At 32.3% G+C, this 25519-nt stretch overlaps 1 protein-coding gene across 2 annotated transcripts; it reads right to left on the reverse strand.

Annotated features, from left to right (window-relative positions):
• Positions 1 to 9745: 9745 nt before the first annotated feature.
• LOC145567796 (aminodeoxychorismate synthase, chloroplastic-like) lies at positions 9746 to 23445 on the reverse strand. 2 transcript variants are annotated; one of them, XM_081627177.1, is made up of 14 exons: positions 23159 to 23445; positions 21764 to 22121; positions 20941 to 21072; positions 20623 to 20690; positions 17977 to 18041; positions 17779 to 17845; positions 15624 to 15905; positions 15424 to 15541; positions 14919 to 15190; positions 13348 to 13427; positions 12920 to 13007; positions 11487 to 11569; positions 10768 to 11385; positions 9746 to 10499 (listed from the first exon to the last, which is right to left on the reverse strand). In XM_081627177.1, exons 2-14 carry the CDS (start codon positions 22098 to 22100, stop codon positions 9974 to 9976), a joined length of 2736 nt encoding a protein of 911 aa, XP_081483303.1. In that variant the 5' UTR covers positions 22101 to 22121; positions 23159 to 23445; the 3' UTR covers positions 9746 to 9973. The 2 variants fall into 2 exon arrangements, with proteins under 2 accessions (XP_081483303.1, XP_081483304.1); XM_081627178.1 differs by lacking the exon at positions 23159 to 23445 and having other exon boundaries at positions 21764 to 22289.
• Between the last annotated feature and the right edge of the window lie 2074 nt (positions 23446 to 25519).

A 25519-nucleotide genomic window follows, 5' to 3' on the forward strand; every position in this document is an offset into this window, starting at 1 on the left:
ATTATTTAAAGATAATTTTTTGACTTCAAAGGTGAAAATACTTCCCAAAAAAAAAAATATTTAGACTTTCAATTTATTATTTTTCGTTTTCACTATAAAGTATAAACAATCTAATTAAACATGGGATAATAAATACAAGTAAGACGAACGTGAACCTTTTTTTTAGAAATGTATTTTTCTATTTGTTTTTATTAGGAGGGATTATGAGGATCGACTTTGATTTGTATGCATTCATCTGTTTGGGAGTGTTTGCTTAGGAGCTTTTTGGAGATAAAAGACTTTTTTTTTTTTTACCATTTTAAAAGCTCTTTGATGTGTTTGCTTAATTTTAGTTTGAGATAATTTTTTGGGTTCAAAAAGCTCATTTTTTAAATTAAGGCTCATATAAGGAGCTTTTTGAAAGAGCTTTAAGCTTTTTATTGTTTTATACACTAAAGCCGTATCCATTTAACAAACACTTTTACATAATAAAATTAATTATAATAAGCTAGTTAAAACAACTAATGTAAACAACTTATATCTAATAGCTGATCAGATTAAAGCAACTAACATCTACAACTAAAATGTAATGAGTGCATTATTATATACAGAGAACTGTAATAAGAGTAATAACACATTTAATTTCTTTGACTATCAATAATATAACATATTGTATCCAATATTATGTGGATGCTAAAAAAAAAAAAAAATCTATAAAATTTACATTGCAGCAAAACAATCAAAGATCCGAAAAGGTAATTTTTTTAAAAAAATTATATTTGATATGTAAACTACTTGTACCCTTTACAATCAAAGTTTCTAAACTTCAATTACATGAAAGCAAATGTATAAAAACGAAAGAAAGTTGCAAAACGAAAAGTAGGTTTTTTTCAAAAGGAATGCATTATTTTATAAATAAATTAAAAAAAAAGGAATGCATTATTTTATAAAGAAAAAGGAATGTATTATTAAATACGTAAGAGCAGAGTACGTCATACGATCCAGTGTCAAAACACTCTATGTGATAATGCAAGAAGCATAAACCACACATTAATACACCCTTCCTGCCACTAAAAAAAGATTTGGACGGTCATTATAACACATTTCTATATAAAGACAAATACCATCAACTCTTATCTTTTCTCTCTTTGGTCAAAAATTTCTTTTAGCTAGTGTCCAAATTGAAAAAATCTACAAGTAGTAGCAAGTATAAAATGATACATTATACGTTGTTATTATTATTATTATTATTATTATTATTATTATTATTATTATTTGTGATATTGTTGCATGCAAAAAAAAAAAAAAAAAAAAAAAAAACCTACTGTTGTAAAATTTAATAAAGAAAAAAGTAAAAATATAAGATGAACAAGAACACCAAGTTGGAGTACGTTGTTCTAATGATTACAAATTTGAGTTTGCAACTTGAAAAGGACCAACAATGAACTATAGAATGTCCTTTCGATAATCTTTACTTGGTTGATTGTCCCCTTTTTTGCTTTCATCGATCTTTTACGCGTTTAATCTTGAAAAATATGTTCTTGGATAACCTTTTTAGGCTTTTTACCATATTGTAAAACTTATAGCTTAGATTAGCCACTATATATCTATATCAATTGGTACATTATTTTTTTGTATTTTTGGATGTTCTTAATTTGGTAGAGACGTTCTTACTTTTTTTGGTCAGCGGGTACCAACCCATTTATGGACAGGCTGTTTGCAATGTCTATAAATTAAATAGTTGCCATGCACCCTATTTATATTTTATACAAATAATAACATTGATGTGTATATCTATACTATATAAGTAATAAGTTATTATGTAATCTCGAACTCTATAACGTTAGAGCTATAATTAAATATAGAACTAATGATATATGACAGTCATCTGAACAGACAAAGGTAACATTTATAACGTGTGATTTACTATAAATGATACTTATTTAGTAGTATATGTGTCTACAAAAGACATTCAAGTTCAACATATATACTGAGTTATGTGACATGTAATATAATTTATTTGTCTTTTGTAAATGTATCTAATTAATAACTTGTCCATTGTCATTAGATGAATGACTAGTCGAATGAGGCTAAAAGCAAAACCTTAACTATTATGCGTATATCCTATTCATGATGTTGGATATTGGTTTAAGACTATATATTATATATATGTGTGTGCATGCATTAGATTATTTTTCTTAAAAAGTGATTTAAAGAACAATGTCATTACTACATTAGATAGTGTACGTATATATGTCAACACATGCTCAAGCTAGATTGTCATTATATAAAACCGTATATTATGCTGTGTATAATATATAAATGATCAAGAGGATAATGTTGTAATTCTTGTAAATCTCACTGTATAGAGTGAAAATCGTTATCTTGTCACCTTTATATTAGTAGCATTAGAGACAAACTTCTATTCTTAACACTAAACTTGAAAAAAGAAAGTAAAGAGTAAATAAAAGTAAACACTTTAACTAAGGAGTAATTGATGTTGAAAGTGAACTCTCCCTTGTCTCAAGTGATCAATTAGGGTGCAGTGCATTAATTACATGATTGTGTGGTTTATGACCATCACATAGCACATGTGGTCCTGACTAATATAAAAAGTTTTCATATAATTCTCTAGCCCAATAGTAAATGAAAATTCCACCCATAACTGTGTAATCCTATAATATCAACAAGTGTCTTATAACGTATGATGCGTGTCTAAAACAGACAACGACTAGTGTGATAATCCTAGAGCATGCACCTAATAATGTTTTATGTAGCTAAGATCAACCAAAAGCAAAACAAAAGTATAATTAAAACATAAAAATGGACGGAGTATAATGTTCCAAGAACTTTAACTAGCTTCGAGGAAAATGCTAAGTTCATTTAGATACTTTGCTTCCAAAAATGAAGGATCTTCTCATGCTCCAACAAAACTGAATGACAGCTAGCTGTTACCAAGATTTCATATTTTTGGTAAAAAAAGTGCGACCACCTCCTTTGTATCTGCAGCCACTGTAATCTGCATGCCAACAACACCAAATGCGTTTCAATTCCCTTTTTTTACTTGCTTATTATATGCATGCTGACTCTTGTCTGCGTCTTCCTCGATGGCTTAATTATTGTTTATTTAAGTAAAAAGATGGATTAATTTTAATATATAAGATGGATTAGTTTTAATTTAATCCCTTTTTGGTACGTAATTAGCAAGTACTATAGCTAATTAGCTGGTTGTTAAGAGTTTGTTGTATAGACTTGTTTGACTAGCTGGTAGTACAAAAGTTATTGATAAAATTAACTGATAATTTTAGTTATTTTGTTATTTGAACATGTGAAATGATAAATGAGTATGCCATAATTACTAATAGTGAGAGTATGCCATAATTATTTAACACGTAAAAGAAAAGTGTGACAATATGATCACCAGTTACATTTATATCCTTCTATTATTATGTGCTTGATTATTACTTATATTACATCGAGATTGGAGTGGGTGTTCGAACACCCAACTTTATCTAAATCACCCAATATGGAGCATTACTAATGTTCATGAAATGTCAACCTAGTTTATCTAAATCGTGGACACTGAATATTGAGCATTTACTAAGATTGTATCAGAGACTTGTAAGCTCCTAAATCTCTTGTGAATTATTGTCCTCTACATTAGGCCAATACTATTTATTGTTATAATTTCAGTGCCATTTATTTGTATGTCCATTAATTTCTATTCAGCACTAATGCACAAAACATATGGAGATGAATATTCATTTTGCTTGTGAGAATGTTTCTATTCGGTATCACACAGTTAGAAATATCGCGCATTGTAACCCTTACAGATACTCTGTATGATTGATCAATGGAATACTCTCCGAGAAGTTTTAGAATCTCACACCTATTACCAAAATCAATCCCTTTCTCCATAAGATTTTTATTATACTAGGTCAGAGAGCTATTCTAATAGGAGTATGTTGAAATGGATACCTCACGCACCTTGAGCTTAATTCTGTTTCTGAAAAAGTGAAAAGGTTTAAGAGTCGTACCTTGATAATTTTGTGTATCTCTGTTGCTCACATGATTCCAATAAAAACATTAAACGTGGCTACTCGTATTAATGTTGTAATCAACGACTAAAACAGCGACATTTTGTTCAGGCAATTCAGCCTCGACTTTTGCATATTACATTCCATGTGATTAAGCCAGTATATATGTTTCATAAATTTATGGGATTTTTTTTAGTACATTGTACAACATAAGACATCACATTATACAGGAGTAAATGTTTTGATTCTTAAGTACTTGCATAATATTGTATGTTGCAAATTTGCCTTTTTCTATATTGTGACCATTTCTAACGAGCCATCTGTTGGAATTAGACTAACTCGGATTATTCAAACTTGTACTATGCTCGATGTTAGATATATAGCTAGACTTTGACGTAAATGTACCGGTGGATTAATTAATGAGTCGTATGACTATGACTAATGTATTGTCGATTAGCTTTGTATAAAATTTAATAATGTTCTACACATCTTAATGAAGCTAACTGGAACCGAAAATAAATTAGATTATTCATCCCTAGAATAAAACTAGATAAAATCAATATCAAGTCTAAACTAAATGACTTGTTTTTCACATATAACAACAAATAGTACTTTAGATTCTCGCTCTTTGCTTAAACTTAATTATGTTTAGTTTTGCTAAACAAACATACAGTAATTAAGGAATGAATTTTGTAAGACACGGAGTACTTCATAAATATTATTTTAAATTATTTTCCGTAATCAAGTAAAACACACATTTATATATTGTCTAAGCCTTACATTAGCATTTTATGGTCCTTGTGATTGTTTAGATGTTTGATTAAGTTAATTTAATTATGCCAATAATGTAATTAATTAGAATAATAATTATATTATCTCTCCTGATACAGCTAGTTTACCACTGTCAAAAAAGTCAATGTACTCCATTCTCTCCCAATTGTTAATACTCAATTAGAAAATTTTATCAACACTTTAACAAAGATGCATGATATGCATGCAACTTTTCCTTTTATCGGTTTTTAAGGGGTTGTTTGTTTGATGGAAATTGAAGGTGTGGTGGTATTATTGGGTGATTATAACCTAACTCTACTATTTCGCATGTTTATTTTCATTCAAGGAATGTGAAAGAACCTTCTAATTCATCCTACTCCCACTAGCTTCTCCCCATTGTATTACATAAGGTTATTTCGAGTTAAAAACGGAGTTAGGATGGGGTTGGAAAAGTCTAAAATGCCATTAACGAGAAAGGATGAGGAAGAGAAAGACCGTGTTAGTGAGGGCATTTTTGTAAATTGTTATTTAATCCCGACATACACCTTCTAAATTTATCAATTACCCGTCTCACTCCTACAAGTCCCAAAACCAACACCCGTTCCTACATTTTACGCCCCTTAATGATATTGAAGATTTTTATACTTATTACTTTTATAATATTTTTGTTGATGTTGAATATGATTATTATTATAGTACTATTCTATCGTAAGCCAATACGTGATACAAGCTAGTATTATATGTCAAACCTACGCTAAGCTATATATATATTTTTTATGATGCATGGTTTATGTGAATAAAGTTACACTATTGATAATCATAACAATTTTATAGTAAAGTTGGCAAAGATTACAAAAGCTAAGGAAAACAATAGTAGCTACATAAAAATCTCCTGATGATGAAAAAAAGATTGTCAACGGAGATAGAGAAAAGAGGAGGACGTAGAATGTTATTGAGAGTTCCACTAATAAAGAAAATGATCATGGCATTTTTAGAATTGGTCTTGCACGATTGGCTATCTTGTAGAATGAACTTTTACTTTACAGCAATGATCCTAGTAGACAATAGATAAGCAAACCTCTAAAATAAAGTGTCTTCAATTCTCAAGTTTCGTCTATTCCAACTAGATGTCTTATAGGCTACACAATTATTTTTATTGGCATAATTTTATGGGACATATATCCTTGTACTTTTGCAGCGTGTATACATGATAAAGCCTTTTTATATATATCTCCTAAAAAAATTTATGTACCTAAAATACCTTAGTTTTAAAAACATTACTAACTTGTGAAAATTTTGCAAAGTACGTGATAGAGATTTATCAGACCTACTAAATAACCCATTCGTTTTGTTGTTACCAATAACTACTACATAGTACAACATCATTTGATCCGAGTTAGGCTTTGTAATTGAATGGTCATGGGAATGAGAGAGTTTTCTTTTAACCTAGAGTTTGGCTGATGGGAGTTCAATTCATGCAATAAGGTACATTACCAATACAAAACGCGAGTAATGTATGTTAAAAGAGCTAAACTAGTCCAATTCTATCATAAAAAGCAAACTTTTTTCTTGGGTTGTTCTTCATTTACCCTAGGATGGTTTCATAGACTGAGACATATAGGGGATTTTTTTTTCTCAAAATTTATGTTATGTTGAATAATGGTTTTTAGAACTTTGTTGGGGATGATTTTTACTTTGGCTCTAAGACTTCTAGGAGAGGTGACAATAAACATTGATGTTGTACGTTCAAACTATAATATTACCACACAAATTAAATGTTTTAAATTGGTTCTAAAGTTTTTCATTGTAGCTTGACTTTCTCGACGATTAATAAAATTTTGCAAGATTGCAGTCTTTCACCCAATTTGTACACGACACCTTAAAAGGCATATTTACGTTAATATTGTGTTACTCTTACGTAGTACAATAGTATTTACTCGATTTCAAGTAGAGTGTTAATCCCCCTAACATCAATTCATCAAATAATATAAAATTTGGTCGTTATCTACACTATAAACCATCCAATAATTTTGTAGAACAAATTAAAGTTGCCAAATGAATAGATTGGCAATCATAGAAAAGGTTAAAAACTAGATACTTTAATTTGTCATCTGACATCAAACTTTCAACCAGAATAGTTACAATGCAAAGATATCATTACTTTGATGCTTGATTATTTATAAATACAAGTGATCCAAGTATATATTATTGTTTAAAGTTTGATGGTGCTTATTGTCTTTTTAAAGGAAGAAATTCACAAAGCATGTATAAGAATACTTTAGCTTCATAAGTTGGACCTTTTATGGATATCAATACTTGTCCAACACATTGTGGACACGTATTAAGTTGTGTTATATAAATAGAAATCATAGATTATTTCTATATATTAAAAGTATATACTACGCATAATAAAGACAACCACACATAATATTGACTACTTGTTCTGAGACATGATATAAGGCTTGTATAATAGCGTTTTCAATTCCTAGTCTTCATCAATCTTATAATTTATATATATTTGGGTTCACCTTGTACAGATTTATATGCTGTCCACTACAAACCTTGTATTCTAATTTCTATGGCTCCTAGGAACCTAAGGAAAAAAAGATTGTATACTATTTGTTTCTTCCGATTAATTAAACTAAAGGCGAAATTATGCTAGATTATATACTTAATCACTACTTGTATGGAGTATAAGAGATGACCAATATAGATTCTCGCATATGTTCAAAGTCTTCAAACCTTTTTTTTTCCGCAAGCTCAAATCCATTGCAATGTTTGGTAAATGGCAATTGCTCGGTTAACTATTAATTGTTAAATTAGTTGCATTGATATTTTTACCAAACACTGACTTATTCATTCTCTTTATCGATTATAGGTCATAATTCGTAATTTTTTTTTTCTTGTCAAAAAAAAAAAAAAAAAATTACGAATTATGACCTATAATCTTAACTAACAAGACGTCTTAAAATTTTGTAATTCATATATACGACTCCTTTATGATTTGAGTATAAGTAAATGTTGTCCCCTAATCTAACACTCAGACTACTGAGTACATTCGAGTACAAGGAGGAAATGCTATAACTAGTTACTACCATGAGTAGTCAAAGTATGCACGTTTGAGATCGAGGCATAACGTTGGTAAGAAAAAAAAATAAAGTGAACTTAAACAAGAACCCGAAAATTGTAAGGGGCGTTACCATTAAAAAAGGACCATACGAATCATATAGGAGACAAAGAATGCTTGACCTCACGGTTAGCGATAAGCCACCGGTAACCCTTTAGCTTTGTAGAAAGCGGCCCAGCTTATTTATCAAGCAAAACAGTTTGCAACTGTTTTTGTTGGAATATCATGGGTTTTCTTATTTATCTCATCTTTTCAAATCTAGTACCTTATTATGGAAATCTATGACATTGGCATAAGCATATTTGCCCGACTTAAACAACAGCGTGTTGAATATTTTTGGAGTCAAAATTTATTAGAATCTAGAATATTCTAGCTTTTATAAGTTTTTAAAATCATTAAAATGTAGAATATATCATAAAAAAAAAAGTCACGTTTTTGGGCTTTTTGGCCCATTACCATTTCAAAAATAGATGCCTTTAGTATACATAGTATCTAAAATCTAATCGCCCCAATAGGCCAGTATCATTCATATAAATAATGTATAGTTAATTAAGAAAATGAATATTTCTTAAAAAAACAAAAAACAAAAAAAATTAGAAGATGAATGAATATGCTTCAATTTAGCATCGAATACGGAATACGTCCACTTAATTTTGAACTCAGGCGACTTTTGAACTCTTTTTCCCCTTGAAATGAAGAACATGTTCTTCGGAGCAATTTCTTTGATCCTTTGTGTCTGTTGTTTTATGATACTCTCTTGTTATAGGACAATTCAACTAATATGTTATTGACATTATCCCTCGTTTTTCTTTTGCCCACTGAATTCTATTCTATTCCTAGTAAAACTATAATGTTACATGGGTTTGTATGTGTATCTCACAAGCCCTACTCGTGTCATACATGCGCCAACACATAGATTATATGCCGTGCGAATTACACACGTGGCATACACCATACCATTTATTTTAAATGTTACTAGTTGCATTTAAATAATATGTAACATCATTAGTCGCATATTAACGAATACTTCACTACATATAAATAATGTATAATAGCATAATTGTTTACGAGTGATTTATCTTACATCTTATACGCCATTGTTTGCTACGAATACTTCACCACATAAAAATATTATCTAATATCACTAGTTGCATATTAAAGGGATCCCAAATAGAAGTGCTAACACCAAAACAAAACTTTACCAAAGTCCACAAATGAAGAAGCCAGGAGATTCGATCCACATTGTAATTGAAAATTAGCTAACATTAATGGTTGATGAAATCAAATAGTTAGCATATATTAAATTGAAAATTAGTCAAAAAGTTAAGTAAATCAAAAGATGGCACTAAACTAAAAGATATTCAAAGACCTTGGAAGTTACTAAGAAATTGAATAAAAAAACAAATAATAAGTTAGCTGAAAAGAGGAGAAACAACCATTGAAAAGCTAGTTTGAACTAAGACACCGTTTGATTTCACAGACTATATTTTTCGTAAAAAATGAATTACAATGAAAAACATTTTTCATGGGAACACGTAATTGTAAGAGAAAAGATGGATGGGAGGAGAAATGTTCGGAGTAGAGAGGAAAATATGACATTCCTTTCTTTCGAAAGGATATTGTTTTCTACTCTTCACAGAACTACTCTTCATTTTTTGGGGAAATTATTTTACACCATTTAAAAAGGAAAACAATACAAATGACAAAAAACATGTTTGAGAATAATGTTTTCTTCAAAACAAATAAAGCCTAACTACCGGGGAAAAAAAAAAAAAGATTCTAACTCTGCCTATCAAGAGTAATTTAACACAGCAAACGATTTATCTGCCAATTGAATAAATTACGACATCCTTTTTTCTATAAAGGTCTTGCATATAGAGATTAGTCGGATACATTACAACACCAACAAATGATGCAGAATCAATTGCTTTACTATTTGCTAAACTCTGCCTATCGAACTATGCCTATGTATATGTTTTCTATATTGTCGGTCTCTCCATTCTAAAAGGGGCCACTGTAAAAGAACACAATGATGTATAACTATAAGTATAAATTCCTGTCAGCTAGCAGTTTCATGGATGGTTATTTCGCTAGACATAGAGTTTATTTCACACGCTATGACAGCTCTTGAGGTGGCACGAGTTTTAAGTATCATTTCTTCATACTCATCCTCAGGTTTTGACAAAGCAACGATTGCACCTCCAGCACCAATCGAAGCTTCACCCTCATGGATAACAACTGTCCTTATCACAATGTTTAGGTCGAATGTCCCATTAACTGAGAAATAACCAATAGAACCAGAATAAATACCTCTAGAACAGCTCTCAAGAGAATCAAGAATCTCCATGGATCTCAACTTCGGAGCACCTGTCATGGATCCACCAGGAAACGCAGATCTGACACAAATGATAGGACTTGCATCTTCATGTTTCTTCCCTCTAATTGTACTCACCATTGTATGAACAGTAGCATAAGTCTCCACATCCATGAGATGGGGCACATGAACAGAACCAGGATCACAAACCTGTCCAAGGTCGTTTCTGAGCAGATCAACTATCATCAAATTTTCAGCCTGATCCTTCTCACTGTCATAGTTAAGAAAAAGTGTTATAAACAGAGGAATACGAAGAACAGTATAGACTTTTTGGCTCAAGATCAGGGTCTTTTCTAAAATGTTTCTTTTTAATTTAGGTCAACAGAGTTGTTAAAGCACAGGAATATATTGTTTTTGAAGGAATGCAAAGATATACAAGCGTATCGTATCTGCCTATGAAAGCACTACATACTCACAAATACTGTAAAAAGGGAAGCCAATTTTAAATTGCATATATCAAAGTAATGGTTCAAATATACCTGTACTGAAGCTGCAATTTAAGCTGTTCATCACTTTCTGGCGTTAAACCTCGAGCGACGGTACCTTTAATTGGCTTCGCTTCCAGGATACCATCTCTATCCAATTGCAGAAATCTTTCTGGAGAAGAACAGCAGATGGATAATTTCTCTTTTGGGAAGTTCAGCCATGCAGAATACGGTGCAGGATTCTGTTCTCTGAGTCTGAGGTACAGATTTAGAGGATCTACCTCTTCAACATTTTTCCTCAGCTGAGTTGTGAGACACAACTCATAACTTTCGCCATCTTTGATGTACCTAAGGCACTTCTTAACATCTTGTATGTACTGATCTCTCGATTTTTCGGAGGTGAAGCCAGCTTTAAGTGGAGAGAACATCGGAGGCCAAGTTTGTTGCTCCTTGTTAATATCTGCAACACTAAATTCCAAGCTAAGAAGCTTCAGCTGTATATCATCTAGCCATGACGATTCAGTTGAACTATTGTCCCATAATGACACAGCATAAACATCACCATTGTGATGATCTATGGCCAAAAAGTTATCTACAAAGAAAAGGCAGGCATCTGGAGCAGAAGATTTGTGTGAATTAGATGCAGAACCACACTCAACTTTAAGATTATACCTGCAAAGTGGTAACAGTTTGGGATACTTGAATACCAGATATAGAGGCATAATTTGATTAGAATGTGGTAACATTCATTTTTCAAGACTAATCTAACATACCCAATGTAACCAATATATCCACCGCAAAAGTCAAAAGGTAGGCCTTGATAATCTTCATCATCACAATGAATTGATAAGAGATCCTGTAGTTTGGAAACCAAACCCATATATCATATACAGCTGATACAGAAGATTAAATATTGCTACGAAATGGAAGTATAAATTGTGTATTCAAGGTTCAATCAAAATAAACATTGCAGAAGAGGCAGTCCCATTACAATCTACAATGACTTAAAAGTTACAATTATGTACTCCATATAGAGTGAACCTTATACGGCACAATGACATACCAATGTCAACTGACTCCGATGCCAATATATAATACATTAATGGGTTACACACTTCTTTGATGTAATTGCAAACATTGGAAAATATAAGCTACAGTAAGCTTCCAAATTCTAAAGCAAAGTAGCTCAACAGCTGAACACCCAAAGAATAATAAGTAGAACATATTCCAGCATAAATTCAGGAGAGAAAAAAACCACACACACGACAAATACTGTATTTATTAAGATCTTTTCATTTCCATCAAATCTCAGAAAATGAAGTCATTGGTATCACAGTTTTCATCTCAAAATCTTTATTAGCCCATATGCACACAGGCATATTATCCTCTTTTTTTCATTTAGTATATATTATCTTATAAAAGTTTTCCACCTAAATCAAGTATGTAATCTACCCACAGAAGTTCTGTAAAATCTTCAAATTCCCTATTCTCCAAATGTTGATAGATTCCTATTTTCTTTAACTTTTTCATTTTCACTCCATAAAATTATTACTTGCTGATCAAAAACTAACACCAACTGCTGGCACTCCTAGAGAAAGCAAAAACATGTATGTACCAACAGTTCATGAATTAAATTACGAAATTACTGGAAATATACTAACAAATATACTGATCTAGATAGTCCAATTTACAAATAACAACTCACCTATACTGATCCATAATTTATATATATACTGCATAATATCACCATTATAACTAGAAAAAAAAAAAAAAAAAAACCCATAATAATAAAAAAAATAAAAAATCACAATGGGAATTCTCCTTTATGTTGCTCTTACGTGTTTTAAAGAGAAAAAAGTTCATGACAGTAGCACAATAAGTAATAAATAGTTTACTTGCTCCCAGCTGAATATATACAAACCTTTCTTTCTCTTCTTTAAATGTTTTGTGGGGGAGTGGGTAAGGTGGTGAGGCAGGTGTTGGTAGTGGAATTTTCTACCAAAGTAGTCACTTTCCCCAGGAGTCACTACTAGTCTAAAATATATCATGATTCTACTATGCGAATTTAGTATATATCACTCTATCTCCACTTATCCAGCAACTAGTAATTGGAAGCAGTTGTGCCTGTTTCCATATCTAAATATCCAAACGGAAATCTTGTGTAGTTAGATAAAGACTGTTCAATAAGCTAGACTAGCAAACATACCTTCTCCAAGAAATCAAGAAAACCAGTTTCCAAATACATGTTTGTAACATTGCCATGAGAATTTGCAATTGAGAGATGACCTCCATTTCTGAACATACAATTACCACAAAAGAATACCTTAGATTCTCCCAGAAAGTAAGAGGAAGAAGAAATGAAGAAACAATAAGCTTTAATCAGATAATGCACAATTTAAAACTTTAATGCATCAGCTGTGATCTCAGAAGAGGAAAGAAAAGTAGAAATATAATTTCATGTCACTGAACAAAATTGCGAAGAGTACTCAAACGGTGTTTCATCGACCACGTTTATCAAATAGCAAAGCCATTATCCAAGACTCATTTCAGCACAACGCTACAAATGGTGGCAAGTAGAAGATTTGGTACAAATAACATAATCATGAAAAGATACATAAGAAACATAGATTAGACCTTTTATCTGACAATTTGAAAGTAAGTTGCTTCCATAGAGATCCACCTTTTGTCCCCATAAAAGAAAAGCGAGCTCTTCCCTGACATAGATGCAACAAAATGTAAAAAAAAAAAAAAAAAAAAACCAGCACCATACACTACAACGATGAACAGAAATACAATAGTAAGCGAAGTCATGTAAATAGAGAGATGTGAACTAAGGAGGGAGGATAAAACATTATCAGAGAGCAAGTATAAAGAAATTTAAGCGCCGGTAAAATGTTTGGGGTGCAAGAAAGATTAACAAAGAACAACAATATCTATACTAATATATTAAAAGGCGTTTCTAACAACGTCCACGTGTCACGTAAACTCCCCTCACTACGCCACGTCACCCATGCAACTACGCATAACGCGATGTGGCTCTCCTTTCCATTTGTTTTCATTACATGTCATGCACTTATAATAATAATAATAATAAAAGTTCACCACAAGATATGAATTCACAACCTCTAATTCAAGAACTAAGTGTCTTACCACCAAGCTATGTGATTTTTTATGTAATCTTTTAAATACAAAATATTAATATGTAGCAAATGACAATATGAACAACAAATTTAATTACAAGAAAATTGAATCATAAACTACAACATAGATATATGACCAGTTCCATGTAATAATCCGGGGCATCCGGGCCCAAAAACTAGTGGTTCACTAATAATGTGTTAAAACCTAGGAAGCTTAAACAGTACACCCAAAACAGAAACGGAATAGGCCTAAACAAAAAACCGTCAGACCGTCAGTTTCAGGGGTATTGCCTCCGAACCCCCAATGGGGGGCCACAATCTAACAATGTGGATAAAAAAAATGGAAAACAAAAAGGGGATCTTCACTAAAAATATTTCCTTTGAAAATATTATCTATAATGCATATTTATTTTCACGGAGACTTTGATAGTGTGATATTTTAGAATGTGCACTGACAAAATGCTCATTGTCATTTGAGTATATTCCTTGTTTCTTGAACATTTTATCTGCAAACACCATCATGTAGCATTCTGATTTTGGGTTGCTAAACGACAAAAAATGATGAAATCAATCTTGTTAGTTTTAGTCCTATATTTTCAATTTAATAATTTTTAAATGAACTAATGGATGTTTTCATGAAATTAGGATTGGATCCAAATTTTAAATCAAAAATTAATATTATTATATGGAGCAGGGAACCATAATGTAGAAATCTAGTAGGCCATCCATTGCTGAAACATTGTATTGATTTAATTTTCTGCAACTTGACAAGCTTTATATAATGGGAGGAATTATTTTGCATTAACAAAGAGTAAGACCTAAAGCAAATCCAATTAATTTATCAGCATATGCATCATACTAGCACACACAAACTGACATGGATGCTTAAAAAGACAGAACAAAAAAGTTGTTTACTTTAAACTACAATGAATTAGTATTATTAAAATTTATAATTCTTTTTCAATAAACTCCTCTGTTAACCTAATGATAAAACATATTTCTTCTCAAGTACTGCATATAATATCAACAAAGTGATCAAGTATAGGATCAGATAATCCAACATACCTTTTCTATTGATGAACTGTCAAGCCAAAAGGTTTCTTCAGCGTTGCAATTTCCAAAGAGTTTGGAAAATATATTTTTCGAACCACCAACTTTGTTAGAAAGAGAATCAAGTTTATACCACCTTAATTTCAGGTGTTGAACTCTCAAACTCTTTCTTGAAAAACTTAAAAGATTGCTGATACTAGAATGGCTAATGTGATTCTCCTTATTGATAAATGGTCTCCTTGCCAATAACTTGAGGGGCTGAACTGTCTGAGGTTTCTGCATGCATGCTAAATAAACTTTACTGCTCAGGTTACAAAGAGTATAAAATAAATTTTGCATAATCAGAAGTTTGCAATGACTAAATGTGTGCAAGAATTCAACACTCAAGTGTCATTGTAAGCGACCAAATTTAAACAACCAAGCAATTACAGCACTATAGTATCTCATTAGACACTAAGATGGAATGGAAGCTTTAAAAGTTCCAAGGGAGCTACATATAATATCAGGAAAGCCACTATACCATTTAACTTTCTATTAGAAGATGATTGCCCCAATCCTTGCCAATAATCCACAGTTAAGTCTCTGAAATTCATAAACATCTGCCTCCCATAATTGGTTGCAACACTCTCAGGATGAAACTGGAAGTATATATAAGCTCTCATCAGGCAAATAGTCATTATCAAGTTATAAAAATGAAAGGCATATGAGCATATTAAGCACCTGCAAGCCATAATGAGGTCTGCTGATATGCCTAATACCCATGAGAACTTTTTCACTATCTACAGAGTCTCCATGAAAAGAGGGTAAAGAACTTTCATTTCCAAGATAAGCAGGTGAATACTTCATGCTCATTTGCTGGATTCCCTTGTTAGTATAGGAATCAGGGATCAAGTAAGAAGTATCAAGGAAAGAAAGTGTGTTACTTGAACAGGTCCATGCTGTGGGAACGAGTTCTCTAGGTAATGTGTTCTCATCTATAACAAGAGAATGATAACGAACAACCTGCAGCACCACATCAAAGAGATCAGTGATGAGCAACATCTTAGGTGGAAACACATCTTGGATATAGCAGTCAAGTGTAATTTCTCTGCTACGTTCCACCACTGACACTGTTCTAGTTTCAAACCATTTTACATGGTTGTCCAAGTCAAACATATGTATGAAATAATAGAGGGAGCTTTTTTTTCCTTTTTTACTAAACATCAAATAAATGAGTTCAAAGTCTTCATGTAAGATATACTAGATTACTATGCAAGGTAACAAAATCCAAAATTCATTAATAACTTAAGATGATGCAGGAGCATCCATGAAACCAATAGAATACATTGATATGACCCGATTGGTGGGCATGGTGGCTTTTTTGGCTCCAAATGACTATTTGGATGAGTAATCTATTTTGTGACGTGGATTAAGTGAATAATGATGATCCTTGTGTCTTGAAATTACAGTTGATGGTTGGACATGGAAACAAAGAAATAAGGGTGAAAAATGAAAGGCTATAACTTGTTCAAAAATGGAATACTCAACTTCAGCAATATTTTTGGATATGAAAGTAGAGTCCAAGAGCTTTACGTCAATAGCTCATAACCCCAATTTGAGCAAGAACGAATAGGTTATAAGCATTTGAAGTTAAGTTGTTCAGGCTAAGTTTGCCCAAAGCCCCAAACCTACTTTGGAGTTCGTTCAAACTTTTTGTCAGAAGAAATGAGAAGTTGAGCTTCAGGAAGGTTTGCTCAAACCTCTACATGATTCAACAGAAAATTTAGACAGGTTCTCCTGAACCTACCTATGGTTCACCCGAACAATTATGCGGTCACATGTTACCTTTTAGTCTTTGTATTTTGCACTTTTGGACATTTTTATGTTAATTTTAAGCTTAAGATAGTAGGTTTTATAGACACCATATAGGCAATATATAAGGAGAAGAGAAATTTATGCCTCTTTTTAACTTTGGATGAGAATGTTCTCTCTCCTCTGTAATCTTGGTGATTTTTACAAATCTTGTGATTTATATTCAATTTAGCCAAAATTTTAAGAGAGGCCAAGATTGAGACCCTTGATTACATCAATCTTGGTGGTTAGTTTAGCATATTAATACCCTTGTTGCTTTTCTTCTATTTTCCTACACAATTTCACAAATTCAAGCAAGTTTGGAGCATTGAGTTTGAAGAATTAATTGCGAGTTTATTGTTTGCTAATTATTTCACATCATAAGTGGAAAAAAACATACATATAAGTTTTTTAAATGGCCCTACATTTTCTCATTTCCTAAATGTTGTTAGATGATAAGAAACTTTCTTAGGTAGGTTGAACCAAAATTGAACCCTCGAACAAGTTCTCAAATCCAATTTGACATCCACAATTTTTAAATCCAATCATTTCAAAATTTTATATATACAAGTGTATGTGGGGGACTGGGGGAGGTTAGATCCCAGTGACCAAATCTTACATCTGGAATATAGTTTGTTTCATAGCCTGACAAGACAGGATCATAATTTGCTCAGAATAACAAACTAAACACAGGGAAAAAAAAAAAAGAGTTATTGTTAATACTCTTCATCTGACTACAACTTAATTCCACAAACTTGCTAGCAATCTCTTTATGTAAATATTTAAGATCAGATTCAGAACTTGACTTAGGAAGGCACTGAACACACCTGTGCATGCGCACACTCACACCCACACAACAAACACATTTATAAGCTATGCCATTAATTCATATAAACCATTAAATCTCCCCATATCTTTGTCCACTTCATGACAGGTGCAAATTTAGCTGTCAATTTCATCGCTAAGAAAAATAGGGGAAATTTCACAACGAAAATTTGTCAGTAGATTCAGAACAATGTAAACATTTCCCTTCCAATCAACTAACCTTGAAACCAGAATTTATCCCAGAAGGGATGTTGTCAAATTGTCTACTACCATCATGTTCAATCTCACTGCAAAGGGTAGAATCAATGGAAGAAAAAATACATATAAGAAAACATTTCATAATAAGACTTTGAGTTCATTTTTTATGCTTAAAAATAATCCTTACTAAATTACCACAAGCAGATGATATAGCAAGTACCTCAAGCGTCCATGAATAGGTTGAGCTGCATGTACAATCTGAGCACCGTGAACGTATCCTAAGGCCTGCCAGAGCACAATGCAATTTAAAACAGAGAGCTTGACACTTAGGATGAGAATATACTAGCCATATGCATATTAATGGTTTAAAGCCATCTTCTCTTAATGTAGAGCGCTAAGATCAAACTCAGCCTTTCTACGGGCTAGGACTTATAAGGAATAGATCCACTATCTAAAGCATCCAAACTATCAGAATATGGTCTTCCTGGATAAGCCTCTTCGGAGGGCGGCTTCCTTGATTCGGCCTATTTTAAAACTACTTCAAGTAAACTAACGAACCAAAAATCCCCTTTTCACTTAAATAATTTCCTGAACCTTCTTTAGGTCCTCTTTAAATCCACCAGAATTTTCGTTCAATGATTAAATTTCATGCATAACAATCATAACTTGTCCTCTGTAGGTATAGAGAGGCCTTAAATTTTCATGTATACCTAGAAACGAAAGAGTGTATGACAGGTAGTTCTCAGAATTTTACATATAGTAGTGGTTAACAACATTCAAGTAATAATGCAGTTATGTCGGCTGTGAAGTGCCAACAGCCAGAGATGTCAGAGATAAGCTGATGCATAGCAGACGCCATAAATTCACCTGTGTCATAGTATCTTGGTGTGTACACCAATAAAGAAGATAAAGTAAACACGAGGACTCTTGGAAGGGGAATGGAGATTAGTGTTTAGACTTTAGGGTTGGTAATATTTTACAACAATTTCATGAGTTTTCCTCATTCCAGCCATCGTTTCTGATACAGTAATCATATCATGATATATGTTATCTATTCCTTGTTAACCAACAAACCCCATTGGAGCCACTAGAAATACAGGACTTATCTCAAGTAAGAAAGGGCTCACACAAAAAGATATAAGCAAACAACGGACACACACCATCAAACAGCCTAAGGGATGAAACTAAAACCTAAAAGAGGAAAGCCAAAAAAATTTCCCTGAAATATACTCTTTCTTCCATATGCTTTCCTAAATTTACTACTACCTCTGTTTTTCAAAAGTTCTTCACTGTTACTATTTGCACACAAATTAAGGCAATTGGAGAGAGAGTGTTGATGGTGTGAAGTAGTGAGAAAAGGTGGATATAGTGAGAGAGAGAGAGAATTTAAAAAGGTAGGTGGGTCAGTGGGTGTAAGAAAAAGGTGGAAAAAGTAAGAGCGATGGGTGAGAAGGTGTAAACATTGTAAGGGACATAGGTATAAAATGGGATTTACTAAAAATAAGATACAGCAAAAATGTAAAAAACTTTCAGGAACTAACAAAAATGGAAAGCATAGACTCCATAGAGAACTTTCAGGGATGGAGGTAGTAGCTGTGACAAATTGAAGCAAATATAGGGCACCATGCACCATCAGATTGCTCTTAAAGATAATTTTTAACAGCATAGCAAGAAACTCAGGAACTTCCTGAATTTATTTCTTCCAAATGCTTTCTTGATCCTACTAGTAGCCAGTTCTCCCTCCATACTTTCCCTCTCAGTCAATGCTTACCAGCAACAACCACAAAAGACAGACAACTTTACCCAAAAGCTTGCCACACATTACTAAATCCTATATGTCTGTGTTCTCTTGCACTGTCTTGCCAAGTGTGGAAATGCCAATAGGAGTACAGGACAAATTAACAGTGTGTTTGGATAGATTGGGGGGGGGGGGGGGGGGGGGGGAGGGAGGAGAAAGGGTGGGAGGGGAAGAATGAAGAGTTTTCCTTCCAAATCTCTCCCTTGTTAGAGGGATTAATTTGATCCCTCCAGTTCTTTCCCCTCCAATTCTCTCCCTTCCTCATTTGTTATCCAAATGAGAGATTATCTATCCCTTAATTCCTCTTCCCTTCCTTTCCCTCCATTTCCTTCAATCCAAACAAAGTGTAAAGGACCATCTCTGTTTCTCCCTCCTCCCTTTGTATGTTATCTCCTTTTCTCTGATCTCTTCGAATCCAGCACACTTGCTGGCCTTCATTGTATCAACCTGTTGCATGAGCTAAGCTCTACTTCAATAATTCTCCCAAAAATAGGGCTCAACAGAAGGGGGGAGAGAGAAAGAGGAATGAATTATATTATGTTTACTGAATGCCCTTACAAATTTATAATTCAACTCAACTTCAATCACCAAACAACTTAACAGAAACAGTTATAACTGCTTTTCCTTTCTAAACAGAATTTATAAGAGTTGATTATAAATCAACTTCCAGCTTATACGCTTATCACAGCCCCAAACTAGATTCAAGGTAAAAAAAATCCTGATGTTATTGCTTAATCCTTAGTGTCTGCTAGAACTAAGATCTTATACATATCTGATCTGCTCCTCATTATACAAATATCAAATTTCACAACATTACACACCCAATCCAATCCAGAAAAATGTTTTTCTTACATATTAGTGTATGCAATCAATGTTTTTACAAATCAAGAGATGCAATTAGACCAGATCAAACCTAAGTCAGTCTGCAGCTTATCAATTATAACATCTTGTTTTTTATCTTCAATTTAAGGTGCTGACCAAAGAGTTTATATGTCGCGTTGAGACAAATTACAAATAGTAAGCGGCAAAATGTGCAATTCTTTTATTAAATAATACACTAAACTCTACCTGATGTCCAAGGCAAACACCCAAAATAGGTATATCACTACATTCAAGCAGCAGTCGAAGGCATAACCCTGAAAATGGAAATGCAAATCATATTCAGATACTGAAATTGTATTTTTGTTTACCAGTGGCAAACTGGCAACTATTTAAGATTGCAGCATTAATCAATTTTGGGCAAACATATCATTACTTTATTTTATAAATCGGCTCAATAATCTTGGAAACAAGCACAGTTCAAACACATGAAGAAGTAAAAAATTAAAGTGACTCTCATCACCTCTATTGAAAGCATGTTGAGCAAAATAGTCTCACAACTCTCACCTATATCAGCAGCACACATGGGAGAACCAGGGCCAGGTGATATGACGATATTATCAAAGGCTCTTTCCTCGTATAAGTAATAGTAAGCTTCTTCCCATGTCCATTCATCATTGCGCACAACAACAGGAGGAACTGATATAACAATTAACACATAGTGAAAGCTGTCAGCACAGTGGAGAATATTAAATCATAAAGTAAATCTAAGGATACGGATGAATAAAGGGAGAAAAACATTTGCTAACATTAACAACAGCCCAATAAACGCATGATCAATACTCAAAAGAATATTAAATCATCAGATCAACCAAAGAGCAAACAAGTGGCAGACAGTGATAAAATTATCCTCAATGTATACATTAACAAAAGTTAAAACAATCAAGGAAATCTGGCATTATCTTTAAGGATGAAGTCAATAGTATCTCATGTGAAGTAATAACAGATTGTCAAACAGCTTAAACATAAAACCACACATTCTAAGAACTCGAAGATTTACACACTGCAAAGCCCCAAAGCCACCATAAATGAGCTCCTCCATCCCACGAGAATAAAATTTGGAAGTTGTAAATCCAAGGGGAAATTCATGTTCCCACACAGTAATAGATGTCCTGAAATACATCTTTCCTACAAAGTATACACTACATTCATGACAAAGCACATGATTTTAATATATCGACCTAGAAGAGAATCAACAAGATACTTTACAATGAAAATATTTAAATCTTCGTCAACATGTTAGAGACAACACAAGCTCAAAGATCAATATACCTACAATAAATCAAATGCAATGTAAGTCATAGAGAAAAGGGCAATGATGATTCCATACCCTTATTGATGACAGACAGCTCTTGATAAATGTTGTACGTGTAGCTATCATAATTATCAATCAACAAAGTCCTAACACACTCCAAATTCCGATTTGCATTCATCTCTCCCCACTTTTTCTTACTCTTGGACACCTCCTGCAATTTTTCAGCAGCCAAATGGCTCGACGAGGCTACAACAGCTCTCTGAGCATCATAACTACAATTATGAAACTCGTCCTTTTTAACCGGCAACACAGATGCCTTAGGCAAAGGAACTTTTGTTCTGTTGGAACGAAAACCCTCTGGATGAGAATTTTTCGCCTCCAAAGATGACGAACACCACAAACTAAAGCTCATTTCTCCTTTTTACCAAATAAGCTGATCAATTCACCAAAAACCAATCAATGACTTATTTTTCACTAAGTTTTATCACAGCATTAATCATCATTTATTTAATTCAAAATCAACCAATACATACTCATCAACAAACAACATCAAAATTAATTGGAAGCACATCAGCCAGCAGCACAATGAGTTATTTTTTAAAATAATCAGAGTTTGCAAAAATCATCAATAGGAGTATAGGACAATACACCAAGTTATAGATTAGATTTCTTCCTCAAATAATCGAAATTGACTAAGAAATTATACGTAGAAATAAAGAAAAGCTAATTCTGAAAACAAACAAGACTTAATCACTCAAATAAATACCAAACATATCTACAAAAGCCAATTCCGCTATAACAAATTAATGAAGTAACTTTCTACTAAGTACAACAATCCATTAATTAAATATCAACAAACAACATCTAATATTCTAATATAATGGGAAGCACATCAGCGACCAGCAAATTGAATTTTTTAAGAAGTATTCGATTTAAGTTCGACTTTGCGATTTCAAAATGGACAGTTAGTATTAACACCAAATTGTTAATTTGAATAAATCAACTTTACTGAGAACTTAATACGTAGAAATTCAGACAAATTGGAAAATAAATTATAAAACAAGCAAACAAACAAATTTTATTCAAAAATCAATCACGCTAATTTTTTACCAAGATTTTTTACTACTACCTAACATTAATAATCTTTTTAATAAAAAAACAACCAATACATACGTAATCAACATAAAACATCTGAATTAATGTCAGCACATTAAAAAAAATAATAATAAAAATTAAAAATCGAACTTCAAGTTCGTTAATTCAAATTCAATCAATGAAACTAAAATGTTAATCAGATTTCACTACAAACAAATCAAAATTCACAGAGAAATTCATACGTAATTCAGACAGACCGACGAAAAAAAAAAAATCAATCATTGAAATAAAAATTAAACAAAACTGCAAAAATCAATCACGCAATAACAAATCAAAAACATTGAACTAAGTAAAAAAGATGAGTAAGAAATGTACCGGAAAGAGAGTTAGGCGAAAGCAAAAGAACGGCGAGATATAGAGGAGGAGAGAGAAAGTAGGATGGCAAAGGTTGTGAAGGAGGAAGACGGCGGCGGCGGCGGCGGAGGCGGCGGAGATGGCGGTGGAGGAGGGAGGAAGAAAGAGAGACGAAGAGCAAAAGCTAAAAACGTCTCTCTTTGTTTTTTAAATTGTAATTGTGTGAGTGATCTTTGGTGTGTGTGTGCGGCAACTCTACTAAGTAGTAAAACTCTTACCACACCAACACCATCCATGCAAAGCTAGTGGCCCGTGGCAGCCGTTACACTCTTTTTTTGTTTTTCTTTTGAATACCAAAAATTTTATTTTAATGTCTCCTCTCACACTTTCTTCATTTTTTATTGTTACTTTATCCGGATTTTTACACTATTTAGGTACTCTTTCTAATTCTAAATGTTATTAGTCTTACATCTTACTAACCATCAATACAAATCAAAACTAATTGACAGTTGGTATATTGGTGATTGGACTACACTTGATAAGGAGGACTCATGTTTGATCTCTCGCAACAACAATTGGGAGGTGACTGTAACCTAACCAAACAGAATTGATTCCCGAATCCGAATTAGCCCTAAGGGTGAATTGGGTGAATAAAAAAAAAATACCAATACAAATCAAATACAAGTAAAATATAACATGAATATTTTATATTACTTTTATATATTTACAATAATTTTGAATGTTCTCACAACTTATGAATAATATGAAGATTTCAATTAAGAAAAAAAAGAATGGAGGGACTAATTATTGTAAATGACATGTGATAAAATATATATATATATATATATATATATATATATATATATATATATATATATATATATATATATATATATATATATATATATATATATATTTGTATAAGATCTTTTTAACTTTGTATAATTTATACTTTTCTGTAAATTTCTGCCTTTTAGTACCTACTACGTATATAGATGCAAATTTTCACTCGTTAGTACGAATTACTATAAACAATTCTGTTATGTATCTATAAAACAATGTATATTTTGAATTATCGATAATTAACTTATTATAAATTTCACTATTAAGTGTCAAACAGTAACAGTGATACAAATATTAAAATGCATTTTTTTTAAAATCAATTAAAAAAGAAAGGAATATTTTTATAATTTGAATCAATTACTCATTTATTGGTTGTTGTTCGAGTTCGTTTATTGGTTGTTTTTGGCAGTCAAATGTTTTCTTTATTTGCAATGCGTTCGGTGCACCATAAAATAAGCAATCGGTTAAGGTTGGTGGACCCAATTTTAAGATTTTCTTTTAATTTTGGACCATCTTTTTACCTTTTTATTTTATTCTTTTTTGGGACAAAGGTTACTTGGGCCTTCATGGTTCATTATGACACATTATTGTGAGCATTGATGCATAGGCCCTTGCCCCTTGGAAATGTAAGATGTACACTTCCTCCATTCGAAATAGATTGCCAACTTTTCATTTGTGGGTTTAGCTTTGAGAATAACCACAGAAAATTGTCATTTTAAAATGTATAATGATATATGATGAACAAAAATATCTACAGGTTTGCTAAAAAAAAAAATATCTACGGGTTTGCTAAAAAAAAAATATCTACGAGTACTATTTGTTTGAAAATACTCTTAAAGAATGCTATATTATACGGTAAGGGTCTGTTCACATTTATGATAGAGGGAAATTAGAAGCTGAACTGAATTAATTGGAGCTAAACTGAACTGAACTGAACTGATTGGAGCTGAACTGAACTAAACTGAACTGAATTGAAATTAAGTAAATAAAAGGATAAGTTAAGTTGTCTTTTGTTGATAATAAAAACTTTCATGAAACTCTTTATTATTTGAAATGGTCTAAATGGATATTTTAAATCACAATTTATAAATAAATTCAAACAAATAATATACTTGTACTCCGTATTAGATTTTACATATTAGTATATGACATATCAATCTAATTTTGACCGTATAAAATTATACCTACCTTTTTAGTCAAGAAAAGTTGAGATAAAATGTGGTGAAGTTGACCTCTGAAATTTTGGACAAGAGAGTAAAGGGGTGTAAAGAGAAAATGAATGCAGCGAAGGAGAGCGGAGAAAATGGCGGCTCGATTATACTTCAACGAAGACTAAGGGCCTATTCTCATACGATTATTTTCAGTTCAGTTCAGCTCTAATAAGTTCAGTTCAGTTCAATTCAGCTCCTAATTTCCTTCTCTTATAAAATATTCAATTCAGTTCAGCTCAGCTCTAATAAGTTCAGTTCAGTTCAGTTTAGCTCATTTCAGTCAATGAGAACAGGCCCTAAGACTTGAAATGGAACTTTTTTAATGTAG

This window comes from Chenopodium album, chromosome 11 (genome assembly GCF_948465745.1).
Source record: "Chenopodium album chromosome 11, dcCheAlbu1.1, whole genome shotgun sequence".
Lineage (NCBI taxonomy): Eukaryota > Viridiplantae > Streptophyta > Magnoliopsida > Caryophyllales > Amaranthaceae > Chenopodium > Chenopodium album.

What these genes read in the sequence shown, in the direction of transcription:
- LOC145567796 (XM_081627177.1), bottom strand. Translation starts at nt 22,100, where the DNA reads ATGAGCTTTAGTTTGTGGTGTTCGTCATCTTTGGAGGCGAAAAATTCT. An exon ending in CCTATTCATGGACGCTTGAG is followed by an intron (nt 17,846 to 17,976) that starts GTACTTGCTATA and finishes TACCCTTTGCAG; the next exon opens with TGAGATTGAACATGATGGTA. An exon ending in TTCAAATTGTCAGATAAAAG is followed by an intron (nt 13,008 to 13,347) that starts GTCTAATCTATG and finishes TTGTATGTTCAG; the next exon opens with AAATGGAGGTCATCTCTCAA.